Here is a 22,973-nt window from a genome sequence, read left to right on the forward strand (position 1 = left end):
ATATCAAAATAGAATTGCGTCAAATATTAACGTGGGAGGTAATGAAAAACGAATTATTGTTTAGAAAGATAAGAAATATAAATACGTATCAAATACCATTAGCGCCATCTGGAAGCGTTATATGATATGTATTAATCTGCGATATGTAGATTCCATATTTAAATGACGTTTAATACTTTCTTTATTAGTTACTAGATAGCGCTAAAGAAAGGTAGGGTTATAATATCTATAAATAACTTCTTTAGTTTTCTTATGTTTATTATCACAGTCTTGAGACATATCTAATCTCTCCTTAAAAGTTCGCGAGAGTTGGTTGAGTCTGCATATAAATTCAAATTTTCGAATTGTTATAATTTTTATTTTATGTTTATTGTGTTATAATCTACGTACAACAATTTAAAATGCCAGTTTTTCATACAAAAACGATTGAATCTATTTTAGATCCAGTTGCACAACAGGTAAGGACCCTTATACCTTACAAATTTACTGCCAAGTTTTATTATTGTCATGTATTTTTAGAAACTTTAGTCATACTTGTGTTATGGATTGTTTACATTTTGTTTTTTTATCCTTGTTCTAATTAAGACTTTTATCTTCTAATTACGATCTTTAAAGATATTTAGATAATTTCATAAAAAGAAATGAGTATTTATTTTTTAATAGTGTGTTAAATGTAACTGATGTAGGCGTTGCCCAAGTTCCAAAAACATTGTTTATTTCACGAACCGAGGCCAATATAATAATTTACTTAATGGTCATGATCTTGAATATAAAACATTATTTTTAACCATCAGTCATAGTAATGAACATTTGTTTTTTAAATGAAATTGAACTGATTTTGTATTAAGTACATTTTCACCAAACCAAATAAGGTCAGGAATCCTTTTTAGATTGTTTACAATAAATTGTTAATCAATATGAAACGTTTTAAACCCACAGTTATGGTAATTTTCATTGAGACACCTACACATACCTACTTTTGTCACATTTAAAGCGGTGTGTTAAATTGTGAAATTTTACAATAAAATCTTGGATATTTTACATTTTATAATCTTAATACTTTTAATGCCTCTTAAATTCTAAATTGTATTGAAAATAAATAATTTAGTCCTTTTTTATTTAATGGAAACTAGAAATTTGATAAAACCATTAACATTAATATGAAGTTTGGTGCAGAAACTTTGTAAACCCAATATCATTGGTTCAGTCGCTTTTTCTTTCGAGATAGGCTACTCCTTTATTCAATTTCTGCATTTTATTTAAGGTTTAGAACGTCTTCAATCGATAATGCACAGTATTATGCGGCAAAACATCTGAATATTAATTTTACAGTTTTGTAGGTTAGGATTTTTCTTTTTACATTTTAATGGTTTTCATTATACATATAAAACTAGTATTTGTATTAATTGTCTCAAAAATAAGGTTAAAGGATATTTTAAGTGGATAACTAAGATTTTATTTGGTGAAATTCGTTCAATATATTTTGAGACTTACAAATTTGTGTTCTGCTTGGTATTGGTCCAAAATTTTTATGAAATAAGTCAAGTTTTTCGTTGATTCCAGAGATTTTGCCAGTTGATAATAAAATTCGAAACGTATTTAGTTTAAATTAGAAATCCACTTCGAATTAATAGAAAAAGTATTAAAATATTTGCTATTTGATTTTATATATATCTTTTTTTGTTTTCAATTCGTGAATAGACAAAAATTGCTTTAGTTTCGAATTTTTTTAATTTCTTTTTTTTTTTCTCAATCAATTTTATTCAAAATGTTTTCATATTTATATGATTATTTTATTCTATTTTTCGGAATAACACTATATTCAGGTTTTTCTGAAACTGGCGCCAAAATAATTGGAGCATTGAGCTGAAATTTCAGGGGGGTGTTTTTGAAGGTTATATGTATGCAGATAAAAATCAGAACGATGAAAGATTTCGTAATATCGGAAATAACGGACAATAAACTTGTTGGAATATTGACCAAATTTTGCGATATGGCAACAACGTACGCTCGAAAATAAGTATGAAATTATGAATTCTACGTTTTACGACCTAGTTAATAAAAAAAAAATAATTAACAAAAATTCGAAAATTTTACATAAACGAGGCGAATATTTTCAGAATTTTCGAAAATCAGGAGTCGTATGATAAAAAATTTGTTAGGAAATTTCATTTTCAGGTTTCAAAATTGGTAATTCTCCACGAAGAAGCTGAAGATGGTATACCTATGCCCGACCTTCAACAACCAGTTAGATCAGTCAGCAATGCTGTATTTAATTTGGTCAAGGTAATGAAAATCAATTTTTTTCAAACTAAAACCATTAATTTTTGCATTTTAAATTTACTATAAATAACATGTTTCCACAATTTTCTTCAATCACTTCATTTGACAGTAAATTTCGTTAATATTGAGTGAAATTGTTTACTACTGAATTGATTTCAATCAAATGATCCATTGTTGAAAGTTAAATAAATAAAAAATATATTAGCAAACTGATATTTTTCAAAAACTACTTTATAAACCTCCAAATTCATAACAATGAATATTATTTCAACTCTAATGCGAATGGGGATAATTTATTCGCTTTATAAGACTTCCCGAATAAATTAAAACGAACATTTGTGGACAGTTTTCAGGGAAAACGGGGGGAAACCCCTTTGCAACTCTTTATATATTTATTTCGTTTCCACTACTCCGTTTTTAAAGATAAAAAACATTTCTTGGAATGATTTATAACACTTTTAATGTGATTTAGTGGTCGATTAGTCATTATTATAGATAATTGAATCATATTTTTTGTTTTATCATTATCATATATTTTACGATTATCAGTACAAAAGGATGTGACTTCGTATTTCATTCATTAATTTTCATAAAATATGATTAATAATAATAATAAATAGTAGTACCTAATATCAATTTTGAGTTTTACTTTCTGTTAAATGGTTTGCAGTAAACACAAATTCCTTCATACTAAACCATCTTAAAATTCCATTATAGTAAAAATATTGTTATTTATTTATACAATTAGTCAAAATACAAAAAGCACCAAGTAAAATAAAAGTATTATTATATATTTTTCATAACTTTTAATTTTGCAAACGATTAATATAAATTATTGATATTCTTTTATAATTCATGGGACTCAAACTTCAAGTGTCACTCCTTTTGTTATTTATGACGGGTGACCAGATCACTTATATTTAGATGGTTCCATGATGTAAATGCTACAAAGTGTTTTCTTCATGGATGGTGGTTCACTATTAGCTTTGCTCCAATCTGCTAATCTGAACGGTTATTGGAAGCGTTTAAATGACAGTTCCTGTAACTGTACAAGTCGGTCGGAACACAAAACAGAATCGTTCGTTTAACGTAATCTCTATTGCGCAGAATCTTACCGTACCAAGGACGACTCTATGACGAGTTGGAATGAACCTAGAATGTCTTGTTCTGATTAAATTCAAACCTTAGTACAAATAAGTAAATTTAAAGACTAATTTTACCAAAATAAAAAATTAAAAAATGATTTATAAGTATGTGATAATAACTTTTTTAGAAAAAAATTCATTTTTCCTAATAAAAGATTACATACTGAAATGGCTGACTGAAACATAAAATTGAGATCTTAAATTAGGATTGTTTATAATCAGAAGCCATCTTGTAAAACGTCCATTTCTTTCAAAGAATTAGAGAATAAATAAACAGATAGAATAAATTATAATTAGTAGAGTAATAGGAAAGATTTTATTCAAAATCAACAACCAGAACTAATGCACCATTAACATGTAATTTTATACTTATTCAAACGTCATTTTTGCAATTTCTATTTATGTTAGCAGACCCATCTAGAATACCATAGAGAAAACAATGAATTAACTCGACCTTGAGACATGTACCTCTATAATTAAACTTTTCACAAACTATGATCGGGTTAACCAGATCATCATTCGGAAACTGATCGTAATCCATTCTGCCCTGATAAATCAGATAGTAAATGCGATATATTGATGGATTTTTTCATTTTTCTATGGTTTTTTGAACTTATTCCCCTTAAATTGCTGTCTACTTTCAATTCTCATGAACAGTGAGTGGATGAATCGTTGATAATTGTTCAATAACAATTATTAAACGCCCAAATTTCTTGTAAATCATAATTTATTTAATTATATAATGCGATTTCATATATTTGCCCTGGGCTGGGATCAGCAATCAGATTATAGGTGATTTATCTGACCCAATATAATAGTTTCCGAAAAAATAGCTTGTATTTTTATATATAAGGTTGGTCGCGAAACAATCAACAGCTCAGATGACGCCATCTTACGTCAAGATATGCCAGCAGCTCTTGTCAGAGTGGAGCGCTCTTCCAAGCTATTGGAAGAAGCTAGTGATATGCTTAAACAAGATCCCTTCTCGTCTCCGGCAAGAAAACGATTGATTGAAGGAAGCGGCGGGATTTTACAAGTACGTCTACTTTCCCTCTCAATCGACTTGTGTTTAAAAAACTTTTTTTCCAGGCAACTTCAGCTCTACTTTTATGTTTTGACGAATCGGAAGTGAGAAAAATCATCAAAGAATGCCACAGGGTTCTCGATTACCTCGCCGTCGCTGAAGTTATCGAAACTCTAGACGAACTCGTTCAATTTTTAAGAGACTTAAGCCCTTGTCTTAGTAAAGTTACTAGAGAAGTTAGTGCTAGAGAAAAAGAATTAACTCATCAGGTACATTCTGAAATTCTGGTAAGATGTTTGGAACAAATAAAAACATTGGCACCGATATTGATCTGTTCGATGAAAATTTACATTCACATAGTGTCTCAAGGTGGAAAAGGCGCCGAAGAAGCAGCTGAAAATAGGAATTATTTGTGTCAAAGGATGACTGACGAAATTAATGAAATCATCAGAGTTTTACAGTTGACTAGCTACGATGAAGAACAATCAGATTTGGATAATCTTACAGTTTTGAAGAAGCTACAAAATGCAATTGTCAACAAAATAAACGCCGCTAATGATTGGTTGTTTGTAAGTACAATTTGTGTTATTTAAATTCGACTTTTTGATCAATTTTTGACATTTTTCCTTATAAATTGTTCAATTTTCATTTTACTACAAGTCTTATTTGTTTCGATACAAAATTTCAAAGTTTATTTTGAGTTTTAAGGCCCCAATTTTTGGTATATTTACTTTGGTATCTTACTACTCACTTGATACTTCCATTAGTAAATTCTTCATTATTTTCTTCACAAATACATACTTTAAAATCAAGCTTTGGCTATATTACCCCAACAAAGAAACTTTTGGGGTGTTCTATACTGAAAACAGTTTTTCTGTCATATTTAGAAACATCCTTAATTCAAATTGATATCATTTAAGGATTAATTAGATGTTACTTAATTATTTTTAATCTTTTCATATCATTTTTATTGAATATTTATTTATTACTTTATTAAATACTTGTTTTATGGTATTTTAAGCTTTTACCATCAATTTCTGACATTTTTCCTTATAAATTGTTCAATTTTTATTTTACTACAAGTTTTATTTGTTTCGATACAAAATTTCAAAGTTAATGTTGATTTTTCAAGCCCCAATTTTTGGTATTTTCACTTTGGTATCTTACTACCCACTTGATACTTCCCTTAGTAAATTCTTCATTATTTTCTTCACAAATACATACTTTAAAATCAAGCTTTGGCTATATTACCCCAACAAAGAAACTTTTGGGGTGTTCTATACTGAAAACAGTTTTTCTGTCATATTTAGAAACATCCTTAATTCAAATTGATATCATTTAAGGATTAATTAGATGTTACTTAATTATTTTTAATCTTTTCATACCATTTTTATTCAATATTTGTTTATTACTTTATTAAATACTTGTTTTATGGTATTTTAAGCTTTTACCATCAATTTCTGACATTTTTCCTTATAAATTGTTCAATTTTTATTTTACTACAAGTTTTATTTGTTTCGATACAAAATTTCAAAGTTAATGTTGATTTTTCAAGCCCCAATTTTTGGTATTTTCACTTTGGTATCTTGCTACCCACTTGATACTTCCCTTAGTAAATTCTTCATTATTTTCTTCACAGATACATACTTTAAAATCAAGCTTTGGCTATATTACCCCAACAAAGAAACTTTTGGGGTGTTCTATACTGAAAACAGTTTTTCTGTCATATTTAGAAACATCCTTAATTCAAATTGATATCATTTAAGGATTAATTAGATGTTACTTAATTATTTTTAATCTTTTCATACCATTTTTATTCAATATTTGTTTATTACTTTATTAAATACTTGTTTTATGGTATTTTAAGCTTTTACCATGAATTTTTGACATTTTTCCTTATAAATTGTTCAATTTTCATTTTACTACAAGTTTTATTTGTTTTGTTACAAAATTTCAAACTTAATTTTGATTTTTCAAGCTCCAATTTTTGGTATGTTTACTTTGGTATCTTACTGCCCACTTGATACCGCCCTCAGTAAATTCCTCATTATTTTCTTCATAGATACATTCTTTAAAATCAAGCTTTGACTATATTACCCCAACAAAGAAACTTTTTGGGTGTTCTATACTGAAAACAGTTTTTCTGTCATATTTAGAAACATCCTTAATTCAAATTGATGTTATTTTAGTGCATTTCTATAAAACTATTCATTATTTCACTATAACATACATCAACATCTAACAATTTTGTGAATATTGGAACCATTTACTGACACGGAAACCCTCTTTAGGACCCTACTGCTGTTAGAGGCGGTGTAGGTGAAAAATCTCTCAGACAGATTATTGATGCTGCCCAAAAAGTAGCAGACAGGTAACATTTCCATATTGCAAACGAACAGTTGCCCAAATGAACTATTACATTTCAGGTGTCTTCCGCAAGATGCTCATTCGATTAAAAAAATTTGTTCTGATCTAACCACCATGACGGACGCTTTATGTGAATTGAGACAAGACGGTAAAGGTGCGACTCCACAAGCCGAATCATTAGCTAGAGGAATCAGGGATAAATTAGGAGATTTACAGCAAGCAGTTATGAATGCCGTTGTGGCTGTGGATAAGACTGGATTACAACAGACTGCTCATACTGTACAAGGAAGGTGAGTTAAATAATTAATTTATGATATTTAATAATATCGAGGTTGAGTATGTTATAAATTGAATTTTGCAACAGGTTTCATTTGAACTACTCACACGGTTACAACCTGTAGCTTATCGAATCTACTGGTTTTATACATTTTCATACAAGTTGATGTAATAGACAGATTAAAAATAGATGAACAGCACTAGATGTAGAACTATTAGAGCCTAATTATGGAGATATATCATACAGGGAAGACTAGAAAGGAGGTGCATGTATAGATATAGAATATACCTGGTTTTTGATAGATTAAAGATGCTGGAAGGTGTAGGAGTAGATGGTAGGAGTTTCCAGAAGAAAATTATGGTGATTTACTACTTTTTGAAAAAAATCAAAAGGCAGCATTAAATGTACTCGATATGTAGGAGTAAAATCTGAACTATTGTGTGGTTGTGTTTTGAATTTGTAAAAATGATTGAGTATGTTATAAATTGGATTTTGCAAAAGGGTTCATTTGAACTATTCATAAGGTTACAACTTGTTGCTTATCGAATCTACTGTTTTTATACATTTTCATATAAGGTGATGTAATAAACAAATTAAAAATAGATAAACAGCCCTAGATGGAGAATTATTAGAGCCTAATTATGGAGATATATCATACAAGGAGACTCGAAAAGAGGTGCACTTGTAGAGATAGAATCTATATGGTTTTTAATGGATTAAAGATGTTGGAAGGTGTAGGAGTAGACGGTAGGAGTTTTCAGAAGAAAATTATGGTGATCCACTAGTTTTTGGAAGAAATCAAAAAGTAAAAAGACTGCTTAGAGTGCACTGTGGTCTGGTTATTGTGGTAAAAGTCAAACAAAATGACCATAAAGATTAGATGAAGTATGAAGTACAATTCTAGGTTAATAGACAAATAAACTTCATTCTTAAAGCCTAGAGTACATAAGATAAAGAAATCTGGAGATTGTAATATAGAATTAGATGATTATGTACTAGAAGGAGGTATTTGGGATATAAATAAAGAAGACATAGTAATTTGGTGATTTTAGAAATGTTAAATGGAGTTATATGAGTGTTTGTTTACAGTTAATGTGTTTTTAGGTTAGAGCAGGCCAGAAAATGGTTATCGAACCCAGGACATGACGACAAAGGTCTCGGACAAAGAGCAATAAGTGCAATTGTAGAAGAAGGAAGAAAAGTAATTGATTAATTTAATATATTCGTGAAATATTTTCAAAATTTCGTTTTTTTAAGGTCGCCGATGGTTTACCAGGAGTCCAAAAGGCCGAAATCCTCCAACTCTGCGACGAAGTGGATACTTTATCTCATCACTTGGCCGATTTATGTCGTCAGGGTTTGGGTAATACCCCCCAAGCGCAGGAAGTAGCCAGACACCTTTCGCAGAAATTACACGAACTGAAAGAAAAGATAAATCAGGCAGTCGTTAATAGAGTAGTGGAAGATTTCATAGATATTGTATCGCCGTTGAAACAATTCACGGAAGCGACTTTAGCACCTGAAGGTACACCAAATAGGGATCAGAACTTCGCAGACAAAGCAGCTAATTTACAACAGTTCTCGAATAGAGCAGTTAAGACAGCTAAAATGGTAGCAGCAGGTTTGTATACAAAATAATTGATAATTAAATTTTGTAGGTACACAACAGATTCAAATTAAATGGAAAAGAAACCCAATATCAAAAGAAATATAATCAGATGTACGAGAAAGTCAAATAAAGAAGATAAAAATAGTTATAAGACAAAAAATAGAAGAAATAAATTAACACGGTGAAATTGGAGGAAGAACAGTGTAAGAAGGAGATTAAGAGGATAATGAGAATGACAGAAAGTGGAGAAGAGAAAATAGAAGACATAAGACACAGCGAAATAGGTCGAAAGATAGAAGAGAAAGTGAAATGAAAAAGATAAAAATAGTTATGAAACAAAAAATAGAAGAAATAAATTAAAACTGTGAATTTGGAGGAAGAACAGTGAAGAAGGAGATTCAGTGGATAATGGGAATGACAGAAATATATATAGAAGACATGAAACACAGCGAAATTAGTCGAAAGATAGAATAGAAGAGCAATGATGAGAAGAAACGAAGAGAAATATGCAAAAAATAGTGAATAAAAAGGGTAGAAGACAGAAATTGATAAGATCAACAATAAATATATAAAAATACAAGAAACAAGTATTATAATGTATAAATTGAAATACTAAAGATATATAAAGAAATACTAGTAATAGTTGGCAAAAAGATAAATAATAAATGGGAAAAAAGAAGATTTAACAAAAAAAAAATAATTAACTACAGTAATGCGATAGGATGATGCAAATGATACAAAAATGGGGCATAAAGATAAAAATAAATAGAAAACAGAAGAAATGAAGAATAAAAATAAAAACGATAAAAATGGATTAGAGAAAAAGAAAAATAGAGTGAATTAGGGAACCAATGTCATGAAGAAAATGAAGAAGGTGAAAACGTTGAAAACAGATGGTAAAAATAGGCATAGAACAAAAAAAAAGAATAAATAAATGCAGTTAAATGAAAAGAGAGTGAATTAGGGGACCAATGTCATAAAGAAAAGGAAAAAGAATATGAAAATGTTGGAAATAGATGATAAAATTAGACACAGAATAGAAAACAGGATAAATTAATATAAAAAAAGAAGAATTAGGTAGAAATGTCAAAAACGAAAGATAATAATAGACTTGAAACAAAAAATAGAATAATTTGATACAGTAAAACGGAAAAAGTAGACATTATAGGAACAGCTAAAGAAAAAAAAATGAAAAGAAAGCGATAAATGATACAAAATTCAACATAATTGATAGAAATAGATAGAAAATAGTAAAAAAGAAGTTGTATATGAAAGGAAAAATATTAATTTTTTTTTAAATAAATTCATTGCAATCCACTTAACCAACTAAATTTTTTAGGGGGAAGTTCAGGTAATAAGAAATTAGCGGAAGCCCTCCAATGCGCCGCCAATCAAGTCGAAAGTCTAACTCCCCAATTAATATCCGCTGGAAGTATCCGTATGAATTATCCGACGTCTAAAGCCGCCGACGAACATTTCGAAAATCTAAGACAACAATATGCAGATACTTTAACTAAAGTTCGTAATTTATGCGACGAAGCCACCGATTCCGGCGACTTCATCAAAGCCTCAGGTAAATATGAAAACGTACAAAACTCAGATTCGAAAAAACTCAAAATTTCGTTTGTTGTTTTTAGAGGAGCAAATGAAGAAACACACTTTCTTATGTGAAGAAGCCATAAAGAATAGACAACCGCAGAAGATGGTCGATAATACTTCTGCGATAGCCAGATTGGCTAATAGAGTTCTCCTTGTGGCTAAACAGGAAAGCGACAATTCCGAAGATCCTAATTTCATAGAGAACGTTAACGGTGCTTCTGATCTACTACAAAGCGGTATGCAGATAAAAATATTATTCGAGTGTTTTATTAATGGTTTTATTGTTTTTAGCTGTTCCACCGATGGTGCAAGATGCTAAATTGGTTGCCGTTAATCCAGCTGATTCTAACGCTGCTTCCAAGTGGAGAGATTCCAATAAAGCTGTAAGATATTCACTATGTCACAGTAAAAACAAAAATTATTTGATTTTTCTTAGCGGGATGTCATCCAAAAACTATAAGAAAAGATACAACGGTGTAGATGAATTTTGTATAGAAATTATTAAAGAGATGTGGTAGTTCAAATGTACCTTTTCTATTTTCAACAATACTCATTATTGCTCCACTTGAAAGGTACAATTTTATTAAGAAAATTATTAGGTTGTCTTCTGAAACATTATTAACTTTCTTTTTTTTAATTATCTATAAAAAATATTACCCTATTTTTTGTAAATTTCGACAATTATCCTTTATTAATTCTAAATAAATGGAATATTTTATGAAATTATCGAAAAAAAGTAAATAAAATTAGTGGTAGTTCAAATGTACCTTTTCTAATTTCAAAGATAGTAACTATTTATTCAGATTCCAATAAAACTGTAAGATATTCACTATAAGTTGAAGTTGTCACTATAAAAATTGAAAATTATTTGATTTTTCTTAGCAGGATGGTCCAGTTTGACATTCCGAGACTATGAGAAAAGACACAATGATGTAGATAAAGTATCCCGTTGGGAATTTGTATAAAATTTGTTTTGCTGAATGTCTACATCCCTTATTAATAATTTACGTAATGAGTTTATAGTCTGGTAATAAAAAAATACTGAATTTGGTTCTATTCATCAAAATATTTTCATTCGAGAATGATAAAAACACTTTTCCAGCTTTTCTTTATCGTTTCTATGAAAAGATTTTTTCTTGGGTACAGAACAAGCTCGTGTTCCAACGATTACTTTGTAAATTTCTTTTCTTAAAGTAGAATTTTTATACAGAAATTATTAGAAAAGTTGTAGTAGTTCAAATGTACCTTTTCTATTTTCAACAATACTCATTGTTCCTTCGTCTTAGATATACACTTTTATTTAGAAAAGTATTAGCTTTCCTTCTATTCATCACGATATTGTCATTCGAGAATGATACAAATAATTTTCCATCTTTTCTGTACCGTTTCTATAGAAGGATTTTGGTTTTCTATTTGGTTGATATTTTTTGCCTTGAAGCTGAATGTTTCTTAAAAATGGCGAATAAATCGTTGTGGTAATTCAAATGTAACTTGTTTATTGTTGAAATATATACATATACATATAGATTTAGTGTTCCACTTAGTAATTTGTATAAAATATGACCGAATATTACAACTAAATATATTTTTATATGTTTTGTTAATTTCAACAATCATCACATGATCATTTGAATACACAATAAATTAACGGTTCTAGAAGTTCAAATGTAGCCGGTATTTTTTCAACAACCATATTGTTTGTCTTGCAGAATATTTAAATTGAGAAACTTTTTACATTTTATTTTGAAATATTTATAATTTTTCTTATTTTCTAATTATTTATATCTAAAATTGAAGTTTAAAAAAATCTATTTTTATTGTTGGATAATTACATTACAATCATTCCTTCATGATTTCGACGATAATAGTTCAAATGTACCTCGTTTATTTCCAATGATTCTGTTTCTTCGCCTTACAAAAACATTTTAATTAAATATTGTTCTTTTTGATAAATTTTCTTTGTTTTTTAATTTTTGTTAACTTCAAATATCATCTTATAATTCTAAATATTTATTTTTTTTCATAAAATCATCACATAAAGTGAATAAACGTTTGTGGTAGTTCAAATGTACCCTTTTAGTTCCCAACGGTTTTGAAACAGTGATATTTTTTTTCTAATCGTGAAAATTAATAGAATGAGTAGTCAAACGTTTCCTAATTTTCTAGCCATTTCATCCTTCTTAAATACAGAACATAACATATTCAATGAATGCATATTTATTTATATACGGGGAAAAGAAGAAAATTCTAACCTAACAAACACTCTATACAACATGGTCAATATTTATTTTTATATTTTTAGTTGTTGAACGCCGTTGGACAAGTTCGTCAGGCCGTTCAAGTTAATCCAGATCTTCCACCACTACCCGACATAAATTCATTGAATTTAGGTAATTTTTTTTTGGAAAAACAGATTGTTTTTGTATATTTTTTTCTTTTAAAAACATTAACTATAATTTAGTATAACCCGCTTAGTAGTTACAGATGAAAATATTAATAATTAATTGTTCTTTTTTCAGAAACAACACCAAACCGTTACTTTATTGACAAAGGTATACTTTGGGTGCTTTCTAGAATTTTTTTTCAATAGAGCATTGTACAAATACTTTGTTTTGATATATATATATATATATATATATATATATATATATATATATATATATATATATATATATATATATATATATATATATATATCTCAAATTTGATTATAAAACAAATTTCACTGTGAATTTCACTGAAAAGCACTTGTCACGAAAACTTTGGTGCCTTATACTGTTTAATATTGACAAAAAACACATCCTGTACATTAATAACTAGAAAAAAAAACAAGTTTTCAAATCTAATAGTTCAAATTATCGAAAAGTTAAATAACCGGTTCTAGTAGTTCAAATGTACCTTCGTCTATTTCCAATGATTCACTTCGTTTCTTCGCCTTACAGGTACAATTTCATTCAATATTGTTTTTTTTTGAAACATTGATAACACTATTAAAATCAAAAATATTTTTTTGCATCTAGTAGTATTTTCTCAACTTTTCTCATATAAAGCAATTGATTTAAATTTTGTGATACATTGTACACTTTTTGACATTTCCTGTAAATTATTTGGAATGAAAATTTGGTTACAAGTGAATTTTTGTTTAAAAAACATTCAGTCATAAAAACTTTGTGATTTATAAATACATCTATTCTAATTTCAATTATACTTTTTAATTTCAACACTCTGTATATTAGCAACCCAAAAAATAATCCAAAACTCTGGATATTACAGCCAGAAAAAAATATTCTCCTAAATAATTTTATTTCTATAATTCCCTATCTATTTTTATTCCAGTTGGTACTATTTTTATTTTGGGCAACTCTTTATTCATTTCGCATTATTCCTTCCAATCTCCTTTTTATTATTCATTATTTATTTTTCTAATTCTAAACGTTTCATCCAAATCTCCTCTTCATCAGAATTCATTTTTGTTGTTATGTTCAATAGTTTTGTTCGTTTTTTCATTTCTTCTTAGTTGAGATTCTACAAAATTTTCTTTCCCCTTTAATTTTTCTTATTCTTCTTTTGCTCCTATTTCGGTAGTTCCAGATAATAAAAAGATAAAAGGAACTACCAATTTGCCAATAGTCATTCTAGATTATTATTTTTTCAATTGATTTGTAAAAAATTTTTTTACAATGCTTTTATTGAAATTTAATTGTATATATTTATATATTGAAATATTAACAATTTTTTTAATTTGCTGAGTAGTTTTAACGCCTCTTAATGCACAATTTGTAGTTGGCGAGCCATTGCGAAATACACCAACGCCCAGCAGGGAATCGGGGACTCTGAGTCCCACGCACCAACAACAGGGGCGTATTAGTCCCTTGCCGAAATGGGCAAGAGGTATTATAACCTTACTTAATCTCATTTTTTTCCTTCCATTTCAATTTCCGCTTTCGATTTATTTTCAATTTTTATCAAACGTTTAACGAAACATCACATTTTCGACACCAATAGTTATTCATTAAATTTTTATTGATGTTTGGTTAATATTGAAATAAAAATTGATTTTTTCTTTATCTCGATTCTTCTGTCGACTACTAATATCTTCATTTTGCCGTCTTTTAGCCGAAAATTCCGATTTACTATGTCAAGAATTAGCTAGTTCCAACTATATTAACGAAACAGGTAAATTTCCATGTTCCTTTTTCCATTAGCACGCTTTCCGGGACTCCGCTTTTGTGCCTTTTAGAATAGTATTTCCAAAAATGTAGATAAGCATGTAAATACTTTGGGAAAAAAAGCTTTTGGTTGGTAGTTAGTTGCAAAAAGGGAAAACTTATGGTAACGTTTCGATATTTTTGTTAGTTCCATACCTAACTGCTATATTCCAAATAATTTTAAGTTGTTGCTTCTAGAAATTTCTAGAAAACCTAGTTCTTAGGCAATATAAACCAAAAACAGCACCGAACTAGCTTGGATGACAATAATCCTGTCATTTTGACAATTTTATGTTTGTTAATCTGACATTTCATGCCTGTCTAGAACATTTTAGATATTTCCAGATCATATTTTTTAAAATTCCTAGAAAATCTAGTTCTTTAAGCAATATGAAGAAACACCAGGGTCGTACTAATCGATAATCTAACGTTTCACGCCTGTCTAGAACATTTTAGATACTTTCAGATCCTATTTTTTGAAATTCCTAGAAAATCTAGTTCTTTAGGTCATATAAAGAAACACCAGGGTCATACCAGCTTGGTTGAAAATGTTATGCTCCAAATTGAGAATCTATACACAGTATTTGTACTATATTAGCAACATTTCCCTTGATTATGTCATTTTGACGTATGTTACTATTTATATTAATAATCTATGCATGTTTAGAACATTTTGGATTCTTCAAAATCCTCGTTTCTCGAAATATAAAAAAAAACTTGATACATTTTGGCAACATTGTACTATTTATATGTCGTTCTGTAGTACAATCAAATCTTCTAGATACTTTTTGGACCTCACTTATTGAAATTTCTAGAAAACGTCATTTAACAACGTAAACAAACATCAGAACCGCACCGGCTCAATATTATACTAAAAGCAAAAAATTTAGTAGCAATATTATATTGACACTACAGTATTACTATCCATTTTGGCAACGTTGTACTATTCTAGAACCTCACAATTCTCGAAATTTCTAGAAAACGTCGCATCACAAATTCGCTGGATAACATAGACAAGTAGTAGGGCAGGACAGACATTTGGTTCGAAAAATGTTTTCCCAGCGTATTAATATTTACATTGACATTATGGGATTACAGGACTAGAAGCCATTTTGTAATATTCTACATATTTTTTAATTTTTCTCGACTCAAACATCCCTTCCAAGAGAATTTCTCAAATTTTGCTCAAATTTCTTTTTTCCTCTTTCATAATTTCAAATAATTACCCAACATGATCGCTCCATTGTTGTAGTAGGACATTTGGAGATGTAAATAGGGCACATAACACTGTTTATTTACTGTATATATTTAATTAGCAATGGTGGAACACTATTTGGTGGAAGCTTGACTAAATAACTGCTTGTTTTATTCTAATATGTTTACTAAAACAATACGATGAATTTCACTGATTAAAAATTGTAATTTAGAGGTTAGGTGATAGTTTTTCTAGAGTCAATCGAATACTAACATGTTTATCAAAAAGGTGTTTCCAAGTAAGTGTATTATTAATATAAAAAATTACAGGTGGTTTACAAAAATTTTCCGAATGACTTTATTAAACACTATTAGTTCTTAACCTCAAATTTCATTTCAACTTTTCGATATTTTATGAAATAATGTGTGTGTATATAGTGGAATTATATTTTATCGTATTGTCTATTTTGTTGAACGTATTTTATTTTTACATGCACATCCAGGAAGATCGAGATTTATTCCCGATTATATAATAGAAGACGGTAACTCGTGTTGTCATAAAGCTTTAAAAATATGTATTGCTATCTGTTATTTTTATTTTTTTGATTCCCATCTCTAACATCAATCCATTGTTTGAATGTTTACGTATCTCACTGTATATATGGCGTTATATTTTCAATGGTTTCTTGTTTAGATCAAGCACCGCCGCGTCCTCCTTTACCTTACGAAGGAGCTCCAGTCAGACCGCCTCCACCTGAAACCGACGATGAAGATGAAGTATTCAAAACGGCACCGCTCCCAAGTCAACCGATTATGGTAATTATTTAATTTTTACTATTCTACTTCCCCTCGTATGTATAATTAGCTGTAGATAGTATCGCCTACCCCCCGTAGATTAGCTCTAATATTAATTTTTGTTGATTATCTATTATTCAATTGGAAGGTGGTAAAATGAAGTTGTAATGAACGGGAAGGGCAGTAAAAATGACGAAAAAAAAAATATTTACATAATTATTCATTAAATTAACTTCATTATAAATGACATTTGATTATTAATTTTTTTAAGGTTATGATTCATAAATGCCTAAAATATAATTTTAAAGATTCGAGTTTTTTTCCGCCTATTTTTGATTTTTAAAGGCGTACGGTGAACATCGACCTTCTATACCAATTTCGAGTTATAGTCCAGTCGAATTGTGTTCGATTTTCCAGTTTGTTTTGATTTATTGAATTAATTACTTGAAATTTTTTTTGAGGAGACTCTACTTTCTTTTAAAACCGCCTATTTTCGATTTTTAGGAGCGTAGGGTGAATATCGACCTTCTATACCAATTTCGAGTTATAGTCCAGTCGAATTATGTTCGACTTTAAATTTTTCTAGCTCAATTCTATTATTTATAGGTGATTTAGTGAAGTAATAAGTTGTATTTTTTTATTTAAGAAGATTTGTAAACATTGTAGTAGCACTTTATGTATAATATCTTATTCTAGCATGTTATTTACAGCATTTAACAGAAACAATATTTGTGATATTTAAAAAAGGGGCTTAGGAAACGTTTGAGAATGAAAACGAGTTGCGATAATTTAATTTATCAACCATTATATTGAATTCATTATACAGGTATAAAGAAAATTAATAATTGTTGCTAAGTCCAATTTTAACCGAAAACTGTCAACTTTGACTGGTCTATTACAGTTGTACTAATCTACCATCGGTTGTGTCTGTGTTTTCGGTTCTTATTTTGATAATTTTGGGCATAAACGACGTGCGGATTTTTTCAAGGTAGTAGATGTCAAAAAAATAAAAAAATTGTGTATTTTCACAATATTAACTTCCTTCATCAATGAGCGTCGTCATTTTTTTGAACGTTCCGATTTTTTTTTATTATTACATGTCACAAAATAATAATTTGAGAAAACTTGTTGCTACTATGCCAGATTTAAATGAAAATTGACATAATTTCGTCGTTCATCAATTTTTTGGGTATAAAAAGTGATATTTGGTTGGTAAATCATATTGAAAAACAAACAAAATGCTTAAATACAGGTGGCAGCCCATAATTTGCATAGAGAAGTGAGACAATGGTCTGCGAAGGACAACGATCTAATTGCTGCTGCCCAACGGATGGCAAAACTCATGGCAAGATTATCGGAACTTGTTCACAACGATGATAAAGGTTAGTACCACAAAATTTCCCTTTGTCACATCTTTAGTACCCAACGGTGTACCAAATGATCATCGTTAAACACCCTACATTGGTTTAAGGACTATTTTAACCTCTATAATTTTTTACTACAAAAATATTTCATTATTTACGTTTACTTGTTCAAAAAAAACCTTTTTTTCTGTTATAAATCTAATTTTCCCAAAATTTAGGTTCCAAGAGAGAATTGATAGCTACCGCTAAGGCTATAGCCGATGCCAGTGCTGATGTTACTAGAATAGCCAAGCAATTAGCTAGGGAATGTACCGATAAGAGAATTAGAACCAATTTACTTCAAGTTTGCGAAAGAATACCAACCATAGCTACCCAATTGAAGATACTTAGTACCGTTAAAGCCACGATGCTGGGATCTCAAGGTAATTTTGAAATATATCATTTACGAATTATTCCATTAATTTCGTTTTGCTGTACATTTGGCTTGCTAACCAGAGTTTGGAAAACGATATAAAGGTAGGAAATTTTTGTAGTATCATTTCTTTAACAAAAAATTCCCATTTCCAATTATCTCAGAAATAAATTTACACTTGACAACATCGCATGACGTTAGTTGATTCAATTGATCATGTTAAGTCAACAAAATGTGGAAAATAAGAAAATTATCGTCTTGATCCGTGATTTTGGGTTCACTCTTTATGGATGTACATCAAAAAAATGGAAATCATAATTTTGATCAATTTTCTTGATTCATCCTTTATAAATCTACGGTCGAGACAAAAGAGAAACGTAAAAAAGGAGGAAAATTATAATTTTACTTATTTCTTTGGTTCGCCCTTTACATGTTGACCTACATCAAAGCAACAAAGACATCCGAAGTCAAGGAATATTGTGTTTGTGGTAATTTTTTTTGGTTTACTCATATATCGTCGTATAAGTCAACCAAAATACCCAAAAAGAAGAGAAATTATAATTTAGTCCATTTTTTTGTTCACCCAGTATATATAGATATATGAGTCAAAGAAAATATGGAAAATGGAGAAAAATTATAATTTTGTTCCATTTTCTTGGTTCATCCGGTATATATAGAGTTGGGAGCCAACAAACATGGAAAAATTATCATTTCTATCAATATTTTTGTTTCACTCATATAATGACAAAAACATCCATTTTGTTTACTTTTATATCAATAATACATAACCTATAAGAGATTATCCCGTTCCTTATCCCTAGAATTAGTTACAATGTTGCCAAGTTGTATGACTTGAATTTAAATTTAGTCCAGAAAATAAGACGAGAAATAAATTAGTTTTTAAATACAATGACAATTATATAGTTATAATTAAAAATATAATTTTAACAACCGATTTCGACGATATTGCGCCTCATCAGTACGTTTTATAATAACAAAGATCGATGCAATAACAATTGATATGTATTATATTGTTTATTCCAATTTACAGGATCAGAAGAGGATCGAGAAGCTACCGAAATGTTGGAGGGTAACGCTCAGAATCTAATGCAGAGCGTAAAAGAAACCGTAAGGGCAGCCGAAAGCGCCAGCGTTAAAATACACGCCCAAACCCACGGAAAACTGAGATGGGTGAGAAAACAACCGTGGTACGCGTACGCTTAAATATTCATCGAAGTATATACATTCGAAGACAACTACCCCATGAGCTTTTATACGCTAATGACACTCGCGTTGTTTTATATTGACAGCTAATGTTATACCAACTTCGTTTTTTACCTAACTGTTTCTATTTTATTATTTTGTTACTTATCTAATTACTATGTTTTCAGGTATCGGTCTTTCTAATACCCATTTCCACTGTCTTCTTTTCCAATTCCTTTAGTTAAGTTGTCTAGGACTTTTTAGTCTTTTATACCTATTTTCTTCATTGTCTTCTTCTAAATTATCCAAATTTCATTAGTTCTGTCTATTTTTTCTTTTTCTATTCTTATTTCTTTCACTATCTCTGTCTCTGATGATGATTCCTGTCTCTATTGTACTCATTTCTTTCATTATTTTCGTTTTCACTTCCTCCAATTTTGCTGTTTTTGTTATTATTATTTTTTAATGTCTACGTTGTAAGGTGATTAATGAAGCTTCATGGCTCTTATACAGCTCTGCATCCTCATTTCATTTTCCTCTATTATTGCTTCTTATTTTACCATTTTTCTTAATTATTTGTTTTAAAGTAGCTAAAAAGACTTTAGTCTTTCTTATATTAAGTTCCTTAACTGTTTACTCTCTCAACTATTCTAATTCATATGATTATCTTCATTTTCCTTTATTATTCTTCTTCTTGTGTTCCATTTGCTTGAGTCTACGTTTCATAGTGTCGATTAAGGTTCCAATTTCTCTTATATCCACTTCTTATTTCCCGATTCCTCTAATTCAATTGTTTTTCTTCATCTATTCTCATTTATTTTGCTATCACTGTCAGATGATGATTCCTGTCTGTGTTGTACTCATTTCTTTCATTATCTTCATTTTCATTTACTCCAATTCAGCTGTTTCACTTTTCTAATGTCTACGGTATCTGATGAAGGTTCCTGGCTCTAACAATTAGTTTCCTTTTTCTCTAATATTGCTTCTTATTTTGTCTTTTTTCTTAATTCTACGTTTCGAAGTATCAATTAAGGCTTCGGTCGCTCTTGTATCAATTTTTTTCATATTCTTTTTTAATTCTTCTAATTCAGTAGTTTCTTTTCTTTTTATTTCTAATTATTACACAAGTTATCTTCTATTTTCTCTTATTTCTTCAACAATTTCTGTTATCATTTCCTATTAGTCTTCCCCATTTCCTCTTATTCAGCTGTTTAATTTCATTTTTCTCTATTATTGTTTCTTCACGTGTTAATTTTTTTGAATCAACATTTTGAAGTGCCAAATGTGGTTTTAGTTCTCTCTTATATCTATTCCTTTCGTTCCCTTATCTCCAAATCCCTCTGATTCCTGTGTTTCTGTTATTGCTTCTTGTACTCATTTCTTCAACTATTTTCTTTCTCAATTCCTCTAATTCACTTTTTCCTTAATTTTTTTTTCCATGAATGTTCCTTTTCCAATATCAACATTTTCAAGTTTCGAAAAAAGTTCCATTGCCTTTTGTACCAATTTCTTCTTTGTTTCCCCAATTCCTTCAAAGTTTTTTCACTTTTCTTCCTACATCAAACCATTTCATCTGAAACTGCAGTTACAGGTGATGTGAGAAAAGTATCGAATACGATATGGCAATAAATTAGTATTTGATGAGCATTTTAATATTTGTTGTTTTCGAAGTTTTGTTATTAACGTTTGTTAATTTGTCAATTTAGTTTTATTTTTTTGGTAATTGACAATCGAGAAATATTTATAATTAATATATTTACATATAGATTATAGATAAATGTTAACATAGCACGAAATCAGTGTAGATTAAATACACAAGTGATGTAGAAGCTGCCTTGCCGATAAATTGCTATTTTTTTATAATGTTGTACTCGTAATATTTATCATAAAATGTTTTTTCTGTGGAAAAATTACACATTTTAATAATTTCAGATAACTTTTTAAAGATTTTGACAAAAAAAAAAATGAAAAAACACGTTTTGGTCACCAAAAAATCTTTTCATGCATTATTTATGAGTTTTATTGGAAGTTTTTGATGTTTTAATACAAATTAAACTTTTGGGCAGCTTTAAAATCTTGCTGGGATCTTTACCGGTAGAATCTTATATCAAAATCTTCCTTGGGTACTTAAAAGAGTTAATAATTATATTAAATTCTTTCTTATTAATATTCTCGATTTTTTCTATCCAAAAATCTATAACTTTACCCTATTTAATTAGATAATTAAAAATTAGCTATTGAAGGAAATAAAGTTTCATGTTTTCTTAGTGTAGAGTGTAAAATTCAGCACTGGAATGAATCTCGTTGGTCGAATGAAATATTCTCAGATTTAAATTCATTTTAATTTATTCTTTTATTGTTAAAAATTGTTCAAAATTGCGTTTGGGGGTAGAAAATAATTAAAAATTAACCTAAAAATAATTTTTTTATATATAAAAAACGTGTAAAAATCTTTTCAAGTTACTTAAACAACAAAATTCATGTATTCTCTCGAGTTTTCATCTATTTCTTAGTCACAAATGTGTAATTTTTTCTGATAATGATACGAGGACGAGTCCATAAGTCGGCGATTTTTAAAGTAAAAAATTAATTTCCAATTTAGGTTCCTTCAATCACTAAGCATTTAATCCAACGTTTCCTCAAATCTTTTACGCCTTTTGTAGAGCCATTTCATCAAGTTTGGAAACAAGAAATAGTCACTAAAGACTAAATCGGGAAAATAAGGATCAATTTGTAGATTTTCATATACATCGATTATCCTGGTACAATAGAACTTTGTTCCTGACAAAATGTAGTAGTCCTTTTATCCTTTTCAAATCCATCCAATGAATTGATACAATATTCGTCGTTTGTTGTTTTACACCTTTTGATGTGTATAGATCCAAAAAATATGGGCTACTATGACTTATAATCTTATTTCCTCTTTATTTGGTGTTGAATCACCATCAGAATCATACTATTTGGTCTTTGGTGTATTGTGATGGCCCCAATTTACGAAAACTTGTACGTATTGCGGTCAAATAACATTGTGGTAGTTTTCCAGTAAATGTAGTGCCCAAAAGTGACTAAGTCAAGTTTTCCACAATTTCCAATCGAGACTAACACCATATTTAGACCTCAATTGTGCTTTTATAACCTAAAGAAAATACAGTAAATCACTTTTTACATGTAAAATTAACTAAACGAAGCAGCTTGTACAAATTGACAGATTTCTGTTGACATATAGGCCGATCAAGAGATTAGAAATTCATAAAAAAGTCGCGGATTTATTGACAGATCCTTGTACTAGAAAATTAAGTGCAATAGTGCCAAATGTTTTCGTTTTATTCTGTAAGCAATAAAATAAGTGGCTGAAATTGTTAAACGCTCTTAGATATATTTATACAATGTGCATTGATTTTGTTTATTTTTTATTATAATGGAGTGAAATTTTATGCGACTAAATATAATATTTATTTACACTCACCCTTGTTTTCATTCCAATTACCTACAC

The 22,973-nt window shown here is 29.2% G+C and overlaps 1 protein-coding gene across 10 annotated transcripts; it reads left to right on the forward strand.

Annotated features, from left to right (window-relative positions):
- The first annotated feature begins 200 nt into the window (after nt 1-200).
- Nucleotides 201-22,945, forward strand: LOC130447047 (vinculin). 10 transcript variants are annotated; one of them, XM_056783661.1, is made up of 21 exons: nt 201-458; nt 2,179-2,286; nt 4,282-4,464; nt 4,518-5,021; nt 6,744-6,823; nt 6,879-7,109; nt 8,201-8,297; nt 8,354-8,717; nt 10,045-10,278; nt 10,343-10,540; nt 10,596-10,687; nt 12,607-12,694; nt 12,824-12,856; nt 14,088-14,195; nt 14,421-14,480; nt 16,210-16,248; nt 16,401-16,522; nt 17,754-17,883; nt 18,084-18,287; nt 18,361-18,381; nt 19,329-22,945. In XM_056783661.1, exons 1-21 carry the CDS (start codon nt 402-404, stop codon nt 19,499-19,501), a joined length of 3,126 nt encoding a protein of 1,041 aa, XP_056639639.1. In that variant the 5' UTR covers nt 201-401; the 3' UTR covers nt 19,502-22,945. The 10 variants fall into 10 exon arrangements, with proteins under 10 accessions (XP_056639639.1, XP_056639642.1, XP_056639643.1 ...); XM_056783664.1 differs by lacking the exon at nt 16,210-16,248; XM_056783662.1 differs by lacking the exon at nt 18,361-18,381 and having other exon boundaries at nt 267-458.
- Nucleotides 22,946-22,973: the final 28 nt, after the last annotated feature.

The sequence above is a fragment of the Diorhabda sublineata genome, chromosome 7 (assembly GCF_026230105.1).
Source record: "Diorhabda sublineata isolate icDioSubl1.1 chromosome 7, icDioSubl1.1, whole genome shotgun sequence".
Classification (NCBI taxonomy): domain Eukaryota; kingdom Metazoa; phylum Arthropoda; class Insecta; order Coleoptera; family Chrysomelidae; genus Diorhabda; species Diorhabda sublineata.